Source organism: Pristis pectinata, chromosome 34 (genome assembly GCF_009764475.1).
Source record: "Pristis pectinata isolate sPriPec2 chromosome 34, sPriPec2.1.pri, whole genome shotgun sequence".
NCBI lineage: Eukaryota > Metazoa > Chordata > Chondrichthyes > Rhinopristiformes > Pristidae > Pristis > Pristis pectinata.
In genome coordinates, this window is record NC_067438.1 from 2,095,371 (window position 1) to 2,115,619 (window position 20,249).

Sequence of the window (20,249 nt, forward strand, 5' to 3'; positions counted from 1 at the left end):
ATTTATATTAATTTATATATAATTTATATTAATTTAAGTTTATGTTAACTTATGTTTGTCATGTTTGTAATGTATTGTGCTGCTGCTGCAAAAAGCTCATTTTCATGGCATTTATACCTTGTGTGTGTATGCCTGTGACAAGAATAAACTTGACTTGCTTCTATTTCTTACATTCCAGAGCTTTTAACTCAAAAATCTAATGTGCCACTCAAGAGCCATACCGAGGGAGTGTTATATTTTTGGGGATATCATCTTTGGAAGAGATGTGAAACTGAGGCCCTATTTGCTCTGTTGAAGAACCCAGGGCATTGTTGTGAAGAGGTGCCAGGGGATCTATGACAATATTCACTTTTTAACCGGCAGCAAATAACAATGCAGATTTTCTGACTATTGCTGTTTGTGGAAATTTCATGTGTAACATTGCAAGAATGACAACACTTCAAATAATATTTCACTGGTTGTAAAGTTACTTACTGTTTCCTGAGGTCGTGAAGGACATAATTTAAGGGTAAGTATTATTCTCTATAATTTACCCATACCATCCCTGCTGACATGAAATTCCCCAGCACTGCGATGTAAAATTCTCCACTTCACGCCGAAATGAGTTCAGCTGGAAGAATCGGCAGGGCGTTTGTCAATACTAAGGCTCATGTCAAAAGTTACCCCACCCCTGACTTTTCAATGTACTTCAAGGTACACTATGTTCTGTTTCGAGCTGCTTTGCAAATTGGACTGTCAGATCACATTGCCTTCCCTGAACAGGTTTTGGGCGCGTATCTTTTCCACGCTTTTTTGTAAACAGGTTGTACCGGATTTCTTTGTAACCCGTGCCTCGCTGGAGAAATCTCCCTTCTCCTGACCTCGCAAATGTTTGTTTGTTGACATTTGGTGTTAAAGGCCCGGACGTACCATTGCAACCGAGGGAAAATAAAAGCTCTGAGAAGATGAGGTAAAAATAATGGGTGTTAACGAGAGATATAAATCATTGATGACCCGCCCTGACATGAACCTAATGCAAATAAAATTACAAAGGACCTGAATGTGCATTTACCATGGAATTTTTGTATTTTTTAAGGAAAATATTCTCCCCCAGAAGACGGTGAATAGTGGGGTGACATTCCACTTAGCAGTGCACTTTGATTTTCAACGCCTCCATCGCCGGCAGATATTCCCGCACGTTTCGGTCATCCCTCGCTTTATTTTGAACACACGCAGGCAGGAAGCAGAGACTCCGGTGAACTCTAAACTCCTGCCATTTCCTGAATCCGACTCCAGCACCCCCTGGCAGCTGGGGGGGAAAAGCAAGCTGCAACTTAATTTATCTTTTATTTTTGGTTGGTTTGCTTGTTTAAAATGCGCCCTGCATTGGAATAAATGCTTCCCAGGGAAGGTTCATCATGATGCTCACGGCGTCCACGCGCCTCATGGTGAGTTTCTGATGGTCAGTTCCACTCCGGTAGTTGCTGGTTACATTTGTAGCAAGGCTGGGGTTGTATTTATTCCAAGGGGAAGAAGGCGCAGGAGGAAGTATAAAATGTTGCACATTGTAGCCACTATTCTACTCGGTTACCTAGTTACTCTCCGCCGTTTTTGCACGGTTCAAAGTCAGAGTGAAGAGCAGGCATTGCACACGTGTTGAATGTCACTCGGCTGCGGTTGCAGGAACGACGTGCCTTGCTGCCAGCCCCACCATTTACCCCCGAGAAATTGCTGGGATTGTCCAGTGTGCAGGGCCGCAAGAGCACCAGAGATCTGAATTGCATTTTTGCTGCGAAGCTTGTGTCTGTGAGGCACGAGTTTTAGCCCACCCACGGCAACAATTGAACAAGCGGAGGAAAGATAGAAAACGCATTCACAACACTTTTTGTTTGCTCTTTTTAACTTGCAATGTACTACTGGTTTTGAGGTAACCAAGTGTCCCAGTTCGCTTCACAGCAGCCGTACAAAGCAAAACAGCTACGGGAAAGGAGTAGTGACAATATTTAGGACCGGAACAGAGGCCGTTCAACCCTCAGAGAACCCCCCCCCTCCCTTCAAAAAAGAAGTTAATGATTAAAATAAAACTGCAAATGCTGGAAATCTGAAATGAAAACACTGGACACGCTTGTTCCTGCAGAACTTTCTGTTTATACTTCAGGTCCACGACTTTGGCACATTTTAAGGACCTTGAAGATTAACTTTTTCCTGCTCAACAAATGTTGCCCATAGTGCCGAGTGTTTCCGGCACTTTGTTTTTATTTCATGTCTCCAGTATCAGCGTGTGGTTTTTTTTAAAGTTCACCCCAGCTGAAAAGCTTGGGGCGGAGATATTAGACTGGGTGTGCGATAGAGCACCGTATGCTTCATTCCACCGCAGTTAATATAATTACTGACTGCAACTGGTCCAATATCCCCACACTTAGTACAACAGAATAAGTCAAATTTACACCCCAAATGTTCCCCGAAGACCGTGAACATCTCAGCGACTATTCATGAGATTTGCCTTTAATATCAGTTTAAAGTAGCAATGGTTGAGTCTTTTTTGTGGATAAGGCCTTTTGACAATGGTGGGAGGAGCAATGTAGGGCGGAGTGTGTAAATTGACTGTAAAACTGCGCAGCATAGTTCTGGTAAACTGTGTCCAAAAGGTACAAGAGGATAATGTCTTTACCCTGGGCATTATATTACAGTGTTAGCTTCTGGGTGTCAAGATCAATATGTGATTTGTATTGTGTAAAGGCCCCTGGGTATAATCACATTTATTCATCAGTAAATCTGATAATTCAAGGTTATTCGAATACAATTGACCTTCCATTGCTCTATTTGATTACTGCAGATAACTTAGGGCCACATTGACTTACACCCAATGAACCAGTAGCCAAACAAACCCACGGGCAGTGAGAGGTCAAACTTTTTCAAGGTCAACCAACGTGGGACTGCTGTCTTTCTGGAGTTGACACTGGTGGCATTTTGTTGAAAGACATTGTATCCAAAAATTTATTATTGTCACATGAACCGACATACAGTGAAAAGGTTTCCTTTTACTTGCCATCCAGACAGATCATTCATACATAAGCACATCGAGGTAGTAAAAAGAAAACTGAATGCAGAATATAGTGTTACAGTTACAGAGAAAGGGCAGTACAGGCAGACAAATAAAGTGCAAGCGCCACAACAAGGTGGATTGGAATATCAAGAGTTCATTTCTTAATGTATAGGATATCTTTATTAGTCACGTGTACATCAAAACACTCAGTGAAACGCATCTTTTGTGTAGAGCGTTCTGGGGGCAGCCCCCAAGTGTCACCACGCTTCCGGCGCCAACATAGCACGCCCACAACTTCCTAACCCATAGATCTTTGAAATGTGGGAGAAAACCGGAGCACCCGGAGGAAACCCATGCAGTCACAGGGAGAAGGTACAAACTCTTTACGGACAGCAGCCGGAATTGAACCTGGGTTGCTGGCGCTGTAATAGTGTTACACTAACCACTACACTACCTTGCCTGCCTGATGTGAGGTCCATTCAGAGTCTGATAACAGTGGGATGGAAGCTGTTCTCGAGTCAGGTGGTATGTGCTCTCATGCTTTAGTATTACAGCAAATAGCATTCCAAGGCTCTGATGACACCACCCAGACCTGTCACTTCAAACACTTAAAAGCACAAGGACAGCGCCACTGATGGCAAACTTCCCTTCCAGATTGCACACATCCTGATTTGGACTCAAGGCACATTTAATCAATTTCTCACCTCTTGTTTGGAGTTCACATTTACAAGTCTCTCTTGAGGTCAAAAATCAAGTCTCCAATGCCAAGGGAGTGCTGTGTTGTTGGTGCCATCTTTCACATGAGCTGTTAGCAGATGCCCTGTTTGCACTGCCAGGTGGTTTTACAAAATGTTTGTGGGAGCTTACGGTGCACAAGTTGCCTGATTTGTGAACAACACCACACTGCACCAGTAACTACACTTCTGTCCCGCTGTTATAAGACTTTTGAATGGTCCCCTAGTATGATAAAATGGACTCTTGACCTCTCAGTTTGCCTCGTTATGACCTTGCACCTTATTGTCTGCCTGCAGTGCATTTTTTCTGTAACTGTAACACTTTATTCTGCATCCTGTTATTGTTTTTCCTTGTACTACCTCAATGCACTGATGTGATGGAATGACCTGTATGGATGGCAGGCAAAAGAAAGTTTTTCACTGTACCTCAGTACATGTGACAATAATAAATCAATTTAACTCATTATAGTTCTTTGGGAAGATTTTGAAATAGATAAATGCATCTGTGATGATGTTGAGTGTACTTGTTCTAGAGTCCTAAACTTAAGCCAAGTCTTATAGTTTATAGGTGTCTATCAGTACCCTCACTTTAGGGAGATTATACTGTATCAATCTATAATGCAAAGACTAATTTACTTAACTATTTTAGTCTCTATTCTGAAGGGTTTAGCTGTCAATAATCACTGTTTCAAGTGGTGGGTTCTCCCCCAACCCAAGGAGGAGATACTTCCAGCTAACGAAGCAGATTAAACACAGTTATTTTATTTTAATGGAGCACATTTATTTTGAGGAGTAATTCTATCAGAGATTATAATTCTACAAAGAATTTCCAAACACAAGTTCAATTATTATAAACTAGAAACCCATACCAATGAGTTGCAGAGAAACATGCCATCCTGTGCAAAAAGAAGGCTCTAGTAGGAGATCCTTCTCAGGTCGAGGCTGAGAAGTGCTCTCTGTCTTCATCTCTGTAACTTCTCCCCACCCTTCCTGCCTTCTAATATTTATATCCTTTTTTTGCAGTCGTCTAGTGATGATCTCATCTGCATGTGATGTTTTCACAACTGCACTAATCAGCTCAGGTGACAGGAGCCTGAGGCTAACAAAGACAATGTGGTGTCTTCTGATTAGGTTGCAATCTCAGTTAGGTCAATACTAGGCTTCCTGAACCTGGACAGTATTGTTTCTCAAGAGGATGGGTAAAGAGTAATAGTTAAGGATTACCAATAAACATCTTGAACCTTACATAGTTTCTTCTGGTGTGCTAAAAAGCTGAGCTCAGCAAAAAGCCTCCTGACTCTGGATAGTGAAAATCCATCACACAACAAAGAGAAGCCTTCAGTAGCTCTCCACTACCACCTCGAGGGCAATGAGCGATGGGTAGTGGAGGATGGCCTTGTTAATGATGCCTGCATCCTTGATAAGGACTAAACAGTGTTTTGCTTTCATTGTCCAGTGTTCATCCTTTACAAATTCAAGAGGGTTGTCCAATATTGTTGTGAGCAGAAAGTGGTTCTGGTGACACTATTGTATTGGCCCTCTGTGGAATTGGAATTGGTTTATTATTGTCACTTGTACCGAGGTACAGTGAAAAACTTGTATACTGTTCATACAGATCAATTCATGACACAGTGCATTGAGGTAGTACAGGGTAAAACAGTAACAGAATGCAGAATAAAGCGTTACAGTTACAGAGAAAGTGCAGTGCAGGCAGACAATAAGATGCAAGGTCGTAACGAGGTAGAGGCCATGAACCCATCTTATCGTACTAGGGAACCGTTCAATAGTCTTATAACAGCGGGATAGAAGCTGTCCATGAGCCTGGTGGTACATGCTTTCAGGCTTTTGTATCTTCTGTCTGATGGGAGGGGGGAGAAGAGAGAATGTCCGGGGTAGGTGGGGTCTTTGTAATGGGCTTTGCCACATATTTCATCTTGATTGGTGTGAATGGCAATGAAAGTTGGGCAGGTTGCAAAACGGGGTTTGCTGCTTCACTCTGACCCATTGTATTCCCTTCCCCACTGATTTCATCCATCCTAGTGTGTGCTTTATGTCTTTATGCTCCTCCTTATTGCAGACAGTTGGACTATGGCGACCAACGCTCCTCGTCAAGCCTCCTGGCCTCTGCCGCCCCATCGCGAGGCCTTTCTCTGCCCAGATCCCATTGCCCCAGCTGCCGGTACCTCCGCTGAGGCACACACTGGAGCGCTACCTGCTGGCATTGCAGCCTTTGGTGACCCCCGAGGAGCTGGAGCAGACACGGGAAATGGTGAGAGAGTTCAGTAAACCACATGGTTTCGGGCTGAAGCTACAGGACAGGCTGGAGAAACGTTCAAAGAGAACTGAGAACTGGGTAAGTGCTTGCAGTCACTCAATGTGGTCTCCTCAGAACAACATGAAACCTCAAGGGGGAATAGAGGGAGGTGTGCTCACATTGGAATGAAGCTTCTGAACATCATGAGTCTAAGGAACATTGGATAAGATAAGAACCTTTATTAGTCACATGTGCATTGAAACACACAGTGAAATGCATCGTTTTGCATAGTGTTGTGGGGGCAGCCCGCAAGTGTCGCCATGTTTCTGGCGCCAACAATGCATGCCCACAACTTCCTAACCCATATGTCTTTAGAATGTGGGAGGAAACTGGAACACCCGGAGGAAACCCACGCGGACACGGGGAGAACGTACAAACTCCTCACAGACAGTGGTCGGATTTGAACCCGGATCGCTGGCGCTGTAAAGCGTTACGCTAACCGCCACACTACCGTGATGAATGGATTGAGTTTGGCTGTCAGACCATCCAGCATATCTAATTGTCTTCCCTCCATTGGCGCTCTCTGCCCTTGCCCTCCCAGTTAGCTCTCCCTGCCCCCTCCTGTCCACACTCCCTGCCCTTGTCCTCCCTCTGTCAATTGAAGGACAGTTTTTTTGAACAATATGTTGTTTCACAAGCCGGGAAAAAAGTTGTGTTAGATCTGGTCATGTGAATCAGAATCGAGATTATTATCACTGACTTAGATGATGTGAAATGTGTTGTTTTGCAGCAGCAGCACAGTGCAAAGACATAAAATTACTATGAATTACAAAATGAATAAACAGTGCAAAAAAAGGAATAATGAGGGAGTGTTCATGGGTTCATGGACTGTTCAGAAATCTGAAGGCGGAGGGGAAGAAGCTGTTCCTGAATCGTTGAGAGTGGGTCTTCGGGCTCCTGTACCTCCTCCCCAATGGTAGTAACGTGAAGCGGGCATGTCCCGGCTGGTGAGGGTCCTTAGTGATGGATGCCACCTCCTTGAGGTACCACCTTTTGAAGATGTCCTCGATAGTGGGGAGGGTTGTGCCCGTGATGCAGCTGGCTGAGTCTACAACCCTCTACAGCATCTTGCGTTCCTGTGCACTGGAGCCTCCATAGACAGGCTTAATTACAGACCCTATTCTAAAGGATCTTCTGAGGAAGATAAACAATAACATAGAATATTGCATTCAATTTTAAAGTGAGACATTTAGAACTGAAATTAGCATCTTAAAGGTAAATAAAGCCAAATACATAAGGTATGAAGACAGAATTGGCTGGTGGACTGGAAAAAGACTGATGGGTAATATGGTGGATAAAAAGTGACAGACGTTTAAGGAGACATTTTGAAATTCTTCATGAAGGAATATTCCATTGAGAAATAAAGACTCACCAAAAAGAATTATCCATCTGTGGCTATGTAAGGAAGTTAAAGATAGCATCAGTTTGAAGGAAAAAGCATACCATGTTGTGGAGATTAGTGGTGGGTGAGTAATTTGGGAAAATGAGAGAAACCAACAAAATAGAATCAACATAATTACGAGAGAAAAGTTACGTAATCAAATGGAACTAAAGACTGGCAGCTCCCTGGACCTGATGACCTGCATCCTATGGTTTTGAAAGAAGTGGGTGCCAAACTGGATTATTGGTTGTGGTAGTCCAAAATTATCCTGATTCTGGAAAGTTCCCACCGGATTGGAAAAGTGCAAATGTAACTCTCCTGCTCCAGAAAGGAGGGAAAACATCTGACTTTAGGATAATGCTGGAATTCCAAGTAGAGGATGTAGAACATCATAATTCAATCAAGCAGAGTCCTCATGGTTATATGGAAGAGAAATAATATATGTTAATTTATTAGAAATCATTGAAGATCTAACAGATAGGGTCAATATATTATACATGACCAGATATATGTAAAACTGTAGATGAAGTGTATTGGAATTTCCAGAACTTATTTGATAAGGTGCCACATAAAAAGGTTAAAACTTTTGGCAGCAGGGTTAATACAATACCAATAAAGAGAATATTGGCTGGCTAACAGAAAACAGAATCTGGACTAATGGGTCACTTTCAGGTTGGCATGTGTGCCACAGGGATTAGGGCTGGGTCCTTAACTACTTAAGGCCTATAATAATGGCTTAGGCGAAGGGATGGAGTGTTTTGTAGCTAAATTAGCTGATGATGCAAAGAAAGGTTGGCATGGTGGGGAACACGATGGCAAATGAAGTACATTGTGGGGAAATGTGAGGTTATTCACTTTGGTAAGAGGAGTCAAAAAGCAATGGAGACCATATGGTGCTTTTGTTCAAAGAGATCTGGATGTCTTCATATGTGGACACAGACAGAGCATTAACCAGGAAAGCCATTGAGATGTTGCCCTCATTTACAAGGGGAATGGAATATTAAGGTTGTAAAGTATTCTTGCAACTATGCAGGGTAAGGAGACAAAAAATGTTTATCCTTATCTAAGGGGGGGTGGGGTGGTTGTGCTTACTTTGAAGGCAGTTTAGAGAAGGTTTGCTAAGTTGATTTCTGGGATGTCAAGGGATTTGTTTTTAATGATGAAAGGTTGAGCAGGTGGGAATGTAGAAGAGTGAGGGGTGATACCAATGGACTCGATAAAGTAGATGTTTCCTTTCTGGTGATAGAATCTAGAACCTGGGAGCATATACAATAAGGGTGTGTCATTTTGGACATAGAAATTTCTTCTCTTAGAGGGTCTTGAATCTGAGGAGGTCTTCATCCAAGGAGCTGTGAGGCTGAATCATTGAGTATATTCAAGACTGAGATAATTTTTTGGTTTACATGAGAGTCGAAGATTATGAGGAACACAGGAAAGTGGAACTGAGACCAGGATCAGCTCAGCTGTTGTCTTATTTAATGGCAGAGCAGGTTCAAGGGTCTGCTCCTTCTCCCGGCCCTCTCCCTCCTGCCCTCATCACTCCCGGCCCTCGCCCTGACTCTCCAATCACACGTTTGCTTCTGTTTCAGCTCACCGACTGGTGGATCCAGAGCGCTTACCTCACGTGTCGGCTTCCCCTGGCTGTTCACTCAAACCCAGCCGTGGTACTGCCCAAACAGGATTACAATGACTGGAAAGGACAGCTCAGGTAGGGACAGCCCACACCAGGGTAATGGGCCAATCACTCGTTCACCATTCATCAAGTGTCAATCTTGAGTTCCAGTGCTCGATATAAAGCTCAACATGTGAGTTCAGTTTCTTTAACCACCTTTCAATAACTTGCATACTTGGACTCCCACATCCTTCTGCTCCTCCACAACCCCTGGATTCTCATTATTTGGAAAATATGTACAGTTATAATTTTTGATTCTAAAGTGGGTTATGTTGGATTTTGTCCACTCACTTGATGAGTCGATGTTCACCTTCAGTGTTCTGCTCCACCCGCAGTAACTTCTGATCCTCATGCCAGTGCCATTCACAAACTTGGAAATCACTCTTACTCTCGTGATCTCCCACACTCGCTCATAAGAATGCAAGGTGAAGTAGGAGACACAGTGCAGTCCTGATGAAGGGTCTCGAGCCCAATCGTCGACTGTCCGTTTCCCTCCATAGATGCTGCCTGACCTGCTGAGTTCCTCCAGCATCTTGTGTGTTGCTGCAGGAATAGGTTAATCCTGCTCTGCCATTCCATAAGGTCATGATTGATCTTCCACTTCAACACCACTTTCCTGCACTAATCCCTTAACCCCTGATTGCCTTAACATCTAAAACATCGGTCTCTCTGTCCCCCCCTCTCTCTCTCTCTCTCTCTCTGTCTCTGTCTCTGTCTCTCTCTTCCTCCCTCCCTCCCTCCCTCCCTCCCGCAATGTGTTCAGTGACTGAGCTTCAACAGTTCTCAGACAGAGAATTCCAAAGATTCACCACCATGTTGGTCAAAAGAGATTTCCTCTCATTTGTCCACAGCCTGACTGATGACATTAATGAATGTGGTGGGAAGTTGATGCTGTGGAAGTGATTCCCACCGAACACCACTTGTCATGTCCTGCTCATAGGAATACAGGAATTTAGGAACAGGAGTACAATATTCCATCTTCCTCCCTGCTGTGCGTTCAATACAATTCTGGTCCATGCACGTCATCACATTCTGACTGTGTATCTCTTGGTTCCTCGTTGCTCAGAAATCTATCAACCTCAGCCTTGAATACACTCAGCAAATAAGCAGCCCCAGCCCTCTGGGACAAAGAATTCTCCTCACTCACAAGAGGTCAGTCCTTGACCCCCTTGTCCCTTGTTTTAGAAACCATAGAAAACTACAGCACAGAAAACAGGCCATTCAGCCCTTCTAGTCTCTGCCGAAACATTATTCTGCAAGTCCCATTTACCTGCCCCCAGCCCATACCCCTCCAGACCTCTCCCATCCATGTATCTATCCAATTTACTCTTAAAAGTTAAGAGCGAGCCCGCATTTACCACATCAGATGGCAGCCCATTCCACACTCCCACCACTCTTTGAGTGAAGAAGTTCCCTCTAATGTTCCCCCTAAACCTTTCCCTTTTCACCCTAAAGCCATGTCCTCTTGTACTTATCTCTCCTAATCTAGGTGGAAAGACCCTACTAGCATTAACTCTGTCTATGCCCCTCATCATTTTGTAAACCTCTATCATATCTCCCCTCATTCTTCTCCACTCCAAAGTCCTAACATGCTCAGTCTTTCCCTGTAACTCAATTCCTGAAGACCCAGCAACATTCTAGTAAATCTCCTCTGCACTCTTTCGATCTTACTGACATCCTTCCTGTAATTCGGCGACCAGAACTGCACACAATATTCTAAATTTGGTCTCACCAATGACTTATACAACCTCACCAAAACATTCCAACTCCTGTACTCAATACTTTGATTTATAAATGCCAAAACTGTGTTTTAACTGATGTTAAAACTATGTTCAGGAGTATTTCTTTTTCCCAGGTTGTCAACTGAGACCCTTTGCCAAAAGAACTTTGGCTTTGTACAAGTTAACCCCACACTCCTGTTTCAAAACTATTTTTCCTCACTGTATAATTGACGTTGAAGTTTAAAGCAAAGCACTATGAAAATTATTTGTTATGATTTATGCTCTTGGGTGTTTTAAATGTATCTAAATTAACGTGGAATTGGAGTTAACAATTGACTTTACTGTGTATTAATTGGAGTGAAATGCTGGTCCCTCCAAGCCCAATATCTCCGGGTAACTTCATTCACTTTGTAATGATTGTATTGATTTGTAATGAACAACCATCAGGTTCTTGAACCGACCTGCACTACCCTAACCCTACCTCAGCAACGAACACTACAGACCACTTCTTGCACTACCATGGGCTGGTCTCTGATTTTTCACATTAAGTTCTTGGTTTTGCATAGTCTTTCTCTCTTCCTCTCCCTCTCTCTCTCTCGCTCTCTCTCTCACGCGCTCTCTCCCCTGCATGCGCTCTCTCTCTCTCGCACGCTCTCCTGCGCGCGCTCTCTCTCTCCTGCGCTCTCTCTCTCTCGCTCTCTCTCTTTACTGTCTTGTATAATTTATATTCTGCCTGTTGTCTGTACCTACGTGCCTGTGATGCTGCTGCAAGCAAGATTTTCATTGTACCTGTACCTCACCGTACTTGTGAACATGGCAATAAACTCGACTCGACTTCACTTGATTGGATTCTTATTGTCATTTTCTTGTCCCTCAGATTTGCAGCCAAGTTAATCGCTGGAGTGTTGGACTTCAAGTCTAAGCTTGACAGGCAAGTTTTCGTGTTGGCTGTGTTCGATTTTCTCAGACTTTTCATCTGATTTGTCAATACCAAGTGTGGCAAGGTCCCTGGAAAACTTGACATACAAATGATTAGTTCCACCATTCTGAGTGTAAAGCTGCAATGCTATTTTAATATCACTTAATATTTGCTGAATTTTTGGATTTTATTTTGTGGTGTAATGGCCTGTCATCAGTAATTTTATAGTTTCATGGAAAGATACTGCACAGGAAGAGGCCACTCAGTGCAGTGTGCCTGCCCATTCTTTCAAAGAGCAATCATATCGGTGTCCTAATGCAAAGTCACAGCCCAAAAGGTCGACCATCCCTTTGCCTCCACGGATGCTGCCTGACCCACTAAGTTCCTCCAGCAGTTTGTTTTTTTGTTCCAGATTCCAGCATCTGCAGTCTCTTGTGTCTCCTGTCCTATTTGGCTCTTTCTTTTCTCATGGCCCCACACATTTTCTCCACTTGCACTTTTATCCAGTTCTCTTTTCAAAAGTTAACATCGAATCTGCTCCATATCCAAGATCATTGCAAGTCTGTACTTGAAAAATTCCTTCCTCTTTCCCATTTTTGCCATTCACCTCGAGACTGCATCTTGATATTAATAGAAGCTTTTTCTTTGAGTTCTCCTTTTCAAATGGTTTGCAGTTTTGGTTTCCTGATAATTCCGTTCTGGTAGGGTTTGCTTTCATGTGTTTAGAAAGGATCAGTTTAACGTTCTCAGTGGCTGTAGTTGCTATTGGTTTATCTTTTGTAATTTTGCACATTTAAAGGACTAAACAGGAACTGGTGAACATGCAGGTGGGTTTGCTCTGTAATGCTGCTATCCACACAAGTAGCTTCATACAAGTGATATCGGTAGGGTGCACCCACTTCACAGTGTGTATGGCTGGCCCCACCATTGTGAATAGCTGGTGACACAGCCACTCAAACATTCCTTCTGAGTAAAGTACAGCCCAGCTGTCAAAAAGCATCTGTCTGCTCTAAATATTACTTCTCAGAACAACTAATGATTCATCCTTGGAATGCAGTATCTGCTGAGGCTCAGAGGGAAGCAGTTCCACGCCTGAATCTGAAGGTGATGGGTTTGACAGGAATACAAGGTCTAATCAATGCAGTTTACCGGCCAATACAGATCTCTCACTCAGCATCGTTAGAGGGGAGTTGAGCAACATTTTTTTTTCACCCAGAAGGTCTGGAACTTGCTGCCTGAAAAAGTGGCCCAACCTCTCATCACATTTGAACAGTTCCTGGATGAGTCGTTGAAGGATTGTGACCTGCAGGGCTGTGAATTGAGAGCTGAAGTTGCCCTAGATCACTCTTCTGTATCAGCCAACATGGAGACAACTATTCCACCAGTTTCCATTTGAAAGTTACTTTTGAAAATGCTCCCCCTGCCCTTTCAGCCAGTGTGTCCCAGATCCTAATAAACTTGCAAGGAAGGAAAACTCCTTCCCCTATCTCCCTGCTGCTTTTGCCATTAAAATTTGAATCTGGAAGTAGAATTGGTTTATTATTGTCACTTGTACCGAGGTACAGTGAAAAACTTGTCTTGCATACTGTTCATACAGATCAATTCATTACACAGTGCATTGAGGTAGTACAGAAGAAAACAATACAGAATGCAGAATAAAGTGTAACAGCTACAGAGAAAGCACAGTGCAGGCAGACAATAAGGTCCAAGGTCATAACGAGGTAGATTGTGAGGTTAAGAGTACATTTTATCATGCTAGGGGATGGTTCAATCGTCAAATAACAGCAGGATAGAAGCTGTCCTTGAGCCTGGTGGTACATGCTTTCAGGCCTTTGTATCTTATGCCCGATGGGAGAGGGGAGAAGAGAGAATGTCTGGGGTGGGTGTGGTCTTTGATTATGCTGGCTGCTTTACCAAGGCAGCGAGAAGTGTAGAAAAAAGCCATAGAGGGGCGGCTGGTTTCCGTGATGTGCTGAGCTGTGTCCACAACTCTCTGCAGTTTCTTGTTTCCACCAAGTTTGTTCACGGTTTACTCCAAGCACTAACTTACAAACGGGAACACCTCTTTTCCCTCTCTTAGTGCCTCACATTAACAATGCTTGGTCTGTCTTGTCAAAGTGAATTTATTGGATCCACTTAAGTTGGCAGCCTGACAGAACCAGATTTATCTTTAAAGTGGTCATTCAACCGTGTCTCACAAGTATCCAGGATGTTGACACAGCCATTTCATTCTCCATTTTGTTTTCTTTAGCCAATCACTTCCAACCGAGTATAGCCGGGGCAAGCCCCTCTGCATGGATCTGTACGCCAAAATCCTGTCTTCCTGTCGCATCCCTGGACCCAAGCATGACACATTGATAAACTACGGCTACACCCGGAGTCCACCAACACACATCACAGTTGTCCGTAACTTCCAGGTAAAGTCTAAAACTATTGACGCAGATGTTAATCGTTCTGAATGAAACCCTGCAACCTTGCTGTTGTTTCGTTAATGACTGTCTAGCACAATGCTTATCCTTTGATCATAAAGTTAGCTGTCCATTATCGCCACTGGGATTGGGCAGTGCACAAACTGGCTGCTATATTTTTCCAATGTCCAGAGGGTCTTGAGGATAAGATAAAATAAGATATCTTTACTAGTCACATGTACATCGAAACACACAGTGAAATACATTTTTTGCGTAGTGTGTTCTGGGGGCAGCCCGCAAGTGTCGCCACGCTTCTGGCGCCAACATGGCATGCCCACAACTTCCTAACCCGTCCATCTTTGGAATGTGGGAGGAAACCGGAGCACCCAGAGGAAACCCACGCGGACATGGGGAGAACGTACAAATTCCTTACAGACAGCAGTGGGAATCGAACCTGGGTCGCTAGTGCTGTAATAGCGTTACACTAACCACTACACTACCATGCCTGGACTATAATGGGCTTATGCTAGAGACTGGTAGAAAATCATTTTTATAACCCTTCTTTTCCTGGCTCCTCATATATCACACAGGTGAACATTCTTCAAGTGTGTGTGAGCCATTCGGCATCAGAGCTAAAGGTGATCCAACTGCACAGGTTGCTGGATAGGGGGAAAGGTTGGGTGTACTGCGGCAGAGCGGTTGTTACTGAGGCAGGGTCTGGACCATTGAAGCAGATATTTGCTTTGATTTCCACCGCAGCAAATGTAAATGTAGTCATTGAATACATATGGATAACAATAAATTACTATTGCTGACCATGAAACAACTGGATTGAAATTTAAAAAAATCTTGGTTTACTTGTGTCCTTCAAGGAAGGAAGCAGCCATTGGTTTGGCCAACATCTGTCTCCAGAATCCACAGCAGTGTGGTTAACTCTTACCTGCCTCTTCAGATCATAAGCCTAGGGGGTGAAGCATAAATGCTGGACCTGGCCAGAAGATGTCCACATTCCATGAATAAATAATAATCTTAAAAAAGCCAGCATCCTGATCTGTGTCACCTTCCTTTTGCTGAGGTGTTTGTCCCTTCCTCTGTCCTGGCTGAATCCAGCTGACTGAATCAATCCAGAAACTAAACCAGGAATCCCCTCAGTTTTGTTCAATTTCTCGCAGTCTTACAGGCTCAATAAACTCTCAAAACATAAACAGTGCTGGGAGCTTTCTACTGAAGATGAGGCAGCCCGCAACAAGACGAGAACTTTGAGCCAAGTCCATAAATCTAAGTTAAAAAGGAACGGCAGTGTCTCTTGAGTGGTGCAACTAGTAGAGTCACTGCCTCGCAGTGGCAGTCCCAGGTTCAATCCTGACCTCTGGTGGAGTTTGCATATTCTCCCTGTGACCGTGTGGGATTCCTCCGGGCGGGTGACGGATGTGCTGTAGGGCAGGAGCAATGATAAGATAAGATATTTATTTATTAGTCACGTGTACATCGAAACACACAGTGACATGCGTCTTTTGGCATTACTAAGAATGTTCTGGGGGCAGCCCGCAAGTATCGCCACTCTTCTGGCGCCAACATAGCATGCCCACAGCTCCTGATCTGTACGTCTTTAGAATGTGGGAGGAAACCGGAGCACCCGGAGGAAACCCACGCAGACGCGGGGAGAACGTACAAACTCCTTACAGACAGCAGCGGGAATTGAACCTGGGTCACTGGCACTGTAATAGCCACTACACGATCGTGCCGCCCTACTAGAGGGACCCTAAACTGGAGGAGACCAAGGGAAGAGGGGAAAAGACTTGTGGTTTATTGGTCTTTATTCTGTGGCCCTTTGGGTTATTGGTCTCTCCTGCTTGTGTCCATGTTATATTGGCCTCCTTCTACCACTGTACGAGTCTGTACTTCATTGGCCTCTATTCTGCGAGAGTGTGAGTCTGTGGGTAGTTAGCTCCTGAAATGACAACAGAAAATGCTGGAAACACCCAGCAGGTCAGGCAGCATCTATGGGAAGAGAACAGTTAACATTTCATGTCCAGGACCTTCCTCAGAACTGGGATAGAGAGAAAGCAAGTTAATTTCCAGTGGCAGAGAAAGTGGGGCGGGGGGGGGGGAATGGACAGAACAGAGGGAATGTCTCTGGTAGGGTAAATGAGTTCACAGTTGCGATCAGATTAGGCTCCTTCTTCCATGTAATGTGTCGCTAATTGTAAAATTGTTGGTCCTGTTGGCAGGCCAGGCTATAAACTAAAAGGAAAAGAAAAACTGAGCCAAAATGATGATGGACAGAAATGGCCAGTTCTGAAACAGACAGAAAGAAAAAGTGAATAACTTAAAGTTGTAGAATTCACTATTGAGTCCAGAAAGCTGTAACATACCCAGATGGAAGTTAAGGGACCGTTCCTCAACTTTGTATTGAGCCTCATTGCAACAGTGCAGGAGACAGACAAGTCAGAGTGGGATGATGAATGAAGCATTTTCTGTTGTTATTTCAGATTTCCAGCAGCGGTAGGTTTTTAATTTTAATTTGTAAGCCGTGACGGTAGCTCTGGATTTTGCTGACCCTGTTGAGGGCTGCACTAACACATGCACTGACTCGTGCTTTCAGTTCTTCCACCTGGATGTGTACAACAGTGATGGCTCCCCACTAACTGTGGACCAGATTCACATGCAGCTGCAGCGCATCAGGAATCTCTCCTGGAAGACAGACAAGGAGCCACTGGGAGTTCTGACCAGCGATCACCGGAATACCTGGGGCCAGGCCTACAATACCCTCATGAAAGGTAAAACCTCGGAACGATCACAATGCCAAATGAATGTGGTATTGTGACTAAATAAATTTGGCCCTTCAAGCTTCCAACCTCATGGCTGATCTGTTCCCTCAGTGCCACTTTCCTGCACTAACCCTATATCACTTGATTTTCATAAAAATCTACCCACTTTTGTCCTGACAGTCTTGAAATAAAGGCTCCGTAATTCAGGACTAAGACAAAAAGAAATTTCTTCACCCAGAATTAGTGAATCTTTGAAATTCTCTACCCAAGAGTGGGTAGATTCACTCAATATTCAAATTGGAGATTGACAGGTTACTGGATGTTATCAAGGGATGCAGGGTTAGCACACAATGGTGGCACAAAGGTGAGTGATCAGCTATGAGATCCTTGAATTGTAGAGCAGGCAGGTAGGACCAAATTATCTGATTCTGCTTAAATGGATCTTATTTAAGGACTTTTCCAAAAGTCGAAATGTATCAAGCCCACCCCCCACCCCGCCACACCCCCCCCCCCACCCGCAAAGGGGGCTATTCCGCTAATTGCAAATTCAAAAGGCAAGATTTTCTTCTCATGAACTCCTGTTGACTGCCTAACCCTGTTACTATTTTTAAATGCACTGTTACAATTTTCTTAATGGAGTCTAGCATTTCCCTGCCATTGATGTCAGGCTAATTGGTGTACGTCCTTGTTTGCTCTCTCCCTCCTCTCTTAGATAGTGGGATTACATTTGCAATCTACCAGTCTGTGGGAACAATTCTCAACTCCAGTCTATCCACTACCTCCATAGCCACCTCTTCCAAAACCTTAAGGTGCAGATCAAATAAATTAGCTATAGTACAGTTATTGGAGAAATAACTGTACTATTGCTAATTTATTTCTGCTCCTATTTCACTCTAGACTTGCTCTCCACTAGTTTGGAGAGGTTCTTGTCATCTTTTATGAATGCAGACACAAAATATTAGTTCAACTTCTCTGTCATTCTCCAATTTGATTTTTCTAGTCTCAGTCTGCAAGGGATCTGCAATAAGTTTTGCTGATCCTTTCCTTTTTCTCTTTACAGTTTTTATTTCTCACTGGGATTACTATCATTCCCTTTTCCTTAAACTTTCTTGATTGTCCTTTGCCAATTTTTGAAATTTTCCCAATCCTTAGGCTTACTTTTTTGTGACAACATTACAAGCACTTTCCGCAGATTTAATCCTTCTAATTTCTCTTGTTTGCCACATTGGAGCACTTTTCCTGTTGTGCTTTTGTGTCTTCAAGGGATAAATATGTGTAAGCTATGTAATAAAGTATTAAATGATAACCATTACTTGTCTAGACATATCTTTCAATATATTTTACCAATCTACTGGAGCCAAATCACACCTGCTACTTTTGTAGTTTGTTTAGATTTAAGGCCTTGGTTTAGGATTAAATAAATTACTTCTGAAAGTAATATAAAATTCCTTCAAAAAATAATCATAAAATTCTATCAAATTCTGGAAGATAGACAACTAGTTTGTTAATGCAACAATTAAATCAGTGCAGACTAAACTTGTGGAGACGGGAGACTGCAGATGCTGGAATCTAGAGCAACACACAAAAAACTGGAGGAACTCAGTGGGTCAGGCAGCATCTGTGGAGTGTAATGGACAGATGAAGGGTCTCGATCCAAAAAGTCAACTGTCCATTTCCCTCCACAGATGCCGCCCGAGCCACTGAGTTCCTCCAGCTTCGTGTGTGTTGCTCCAGGCCAAAGTTATCTCGGTGACTCAATTTATACCATGTGCACCAGTGAGTGGAGGAGGAATTAGGTTTGGGGTAGGTTATCAGCATGTGACTATACAAGTGCTGCTTTTGTAATTCTATAACAAGGAGAATGTGTGCTGTCCAGTTTTCTGAAGATTCACCATTGCACATGTGCTGTGAGTATAATCTGGCTCCATGACCTGAAGTGTAAATATCATTGTGCATGGTGAATTGGAACTTCCTTCCATTCCAGTTCTGAACCTTGTATATTTTTGATTTCTGTTACCTTGTCGACCCACTGCTGGTCATGTTTTCTGCTCCAGATACTGGTTCATAATCATGAACGAGCTGCAGAAAAAGGGAAAAATTAATGTTTGTATCTTTGGCCTTATTGTTATATTCTCTCCCTTTTTATAAAGCGTAAAATGTCACCTATGCAAGACCAATTAGACAGGGAAATTATTTCCTCTGGTGTGGGACTGGAAACAAGGGCAGGATCTTTAAAATTAAAACCAGGAAGTTGGGGGTGATGTCGAAAACATTTCTTTTACACAAGTGTGTCAGAAATCTGTAGCGCTCATGCCCAAAAGACTGTGGATGGTGGGAATCAGTTGTAAAGACTGAGATGGTCAGATTTTTATTCATATGAAGCAGTGGGTCAAGGTGAGTGAATGAAAGTCTGTGTGGTAAAACCGTGATCTGGAATGCGGCCGTTGGTGTCTCCCTCAGACAAGCTGAACAGGGAATCGGTCCGGGCCATTCAGCAGAGTATCTTCACCGTGTGCCTGGACTCGCCGGTCCTGAAAATCTCTGAGGAAAAGTACACAAGCCGGATGGCAGCCCAGATGCTACACGGAGGAGGAAGCTACTCCAACAGCGGCAACCGTTGGTTCGACAAAACGCTGCAGGTACAAGGGAAAAGATGGTGTGCTGACCAATTTGAGTAATACAATGCGGAAACAGGCCTTTTGGCCCAACTCATCCATGCTGACCAAGATGCCCATCTAAGCTAGTCCCATTTCCCTGTGTTTGGTCCATATCCCTCCAAACCTTTCCTATCCATGTTCCTCTCTAAGTGTCTTTTAACTGTTGTAATTGTACCTGCCTCGGCCACTCCCTCTGGCAGCCGTCCCATATACGCACCACACTCTGTGTTTCAAACAACAAGTTGCACTGATTCCTATTAAATCTTTCCCCACTCACCTTAAATTTATGCCTTCTTGTTCTTGATTCTCCGTCCATGGGAAAAAGACTGCGTGCATTCACCCTATCTATGCCCCTCAGGATTGAGTACACCTCCATAAGATCACCCTTCAGTCCCCTATGCTCCAAGGAAGAAAGTCCTAGCCTGTCCAACCTCTCCCTATAACTCAGTCCCTTGAGTCCTGACAACATCCTGTTAAATCTTTTCTTTACTCTTTCCAGCTTAATGGCATCTTTCCTATAGCAGGGTGACCAAAACTGAACACAATCCTCCAAGTTTAATTGTGTGAAAAGAGCTGCCCTTCTTTGGTAGAAAGAAATATTTCCATTTTTACAGCAACTTTCACATCCCTTTCAGGACATTCCACTT

At 43.6% G+C, this 20,249-nt stretch overlaps 1 protein-coding gene across 1 annotated transcript in view; it reads left to right on the forward strand.

Annotated features, from left to right (window-relative positions):
- Window positions 1-1,114: 1,114 nt before the first annotated feature.
- LOC127586060 (carnitine O-acetyltransferase-like) overlaps window positions 1,115-20,249 on the forward strand; it is a 37,305-nt gene continuing 18,170 nt past the window's right edge. Inside the window, exons 1-7 of the mRNA XM_052043854.1 lie at window positions 1,115-1,427; window positions 5,837-6,112; window positions 9,044-9,162; window positions 11,725-11,778; window positions 14,018-14,183; window positions 16,780-16,954; window positions 19,406-19,584. Coding sequence (XP_051899814.1) covers window positions 1,398-1,427; window positions 5,837-6,112; window positions 9,044-9,162; window positions 11,725-11,778; window positions 14,018-14,183; window positions 16,780-16,954; window positions 19,406-19,584 — 999 coding nt within the window. The 5' untranslated portion in view covers window positions 1,115-1,397. The remainder of the gene's footprint in view (window positions 1,428-5,836; window positions 6,113-9,043; window positions 9,163-11,724; window positions 11,779-14,017; window positions 14,184-16,779; window positions 16,955-19,405; window positions 19,585-20,249) is intronic.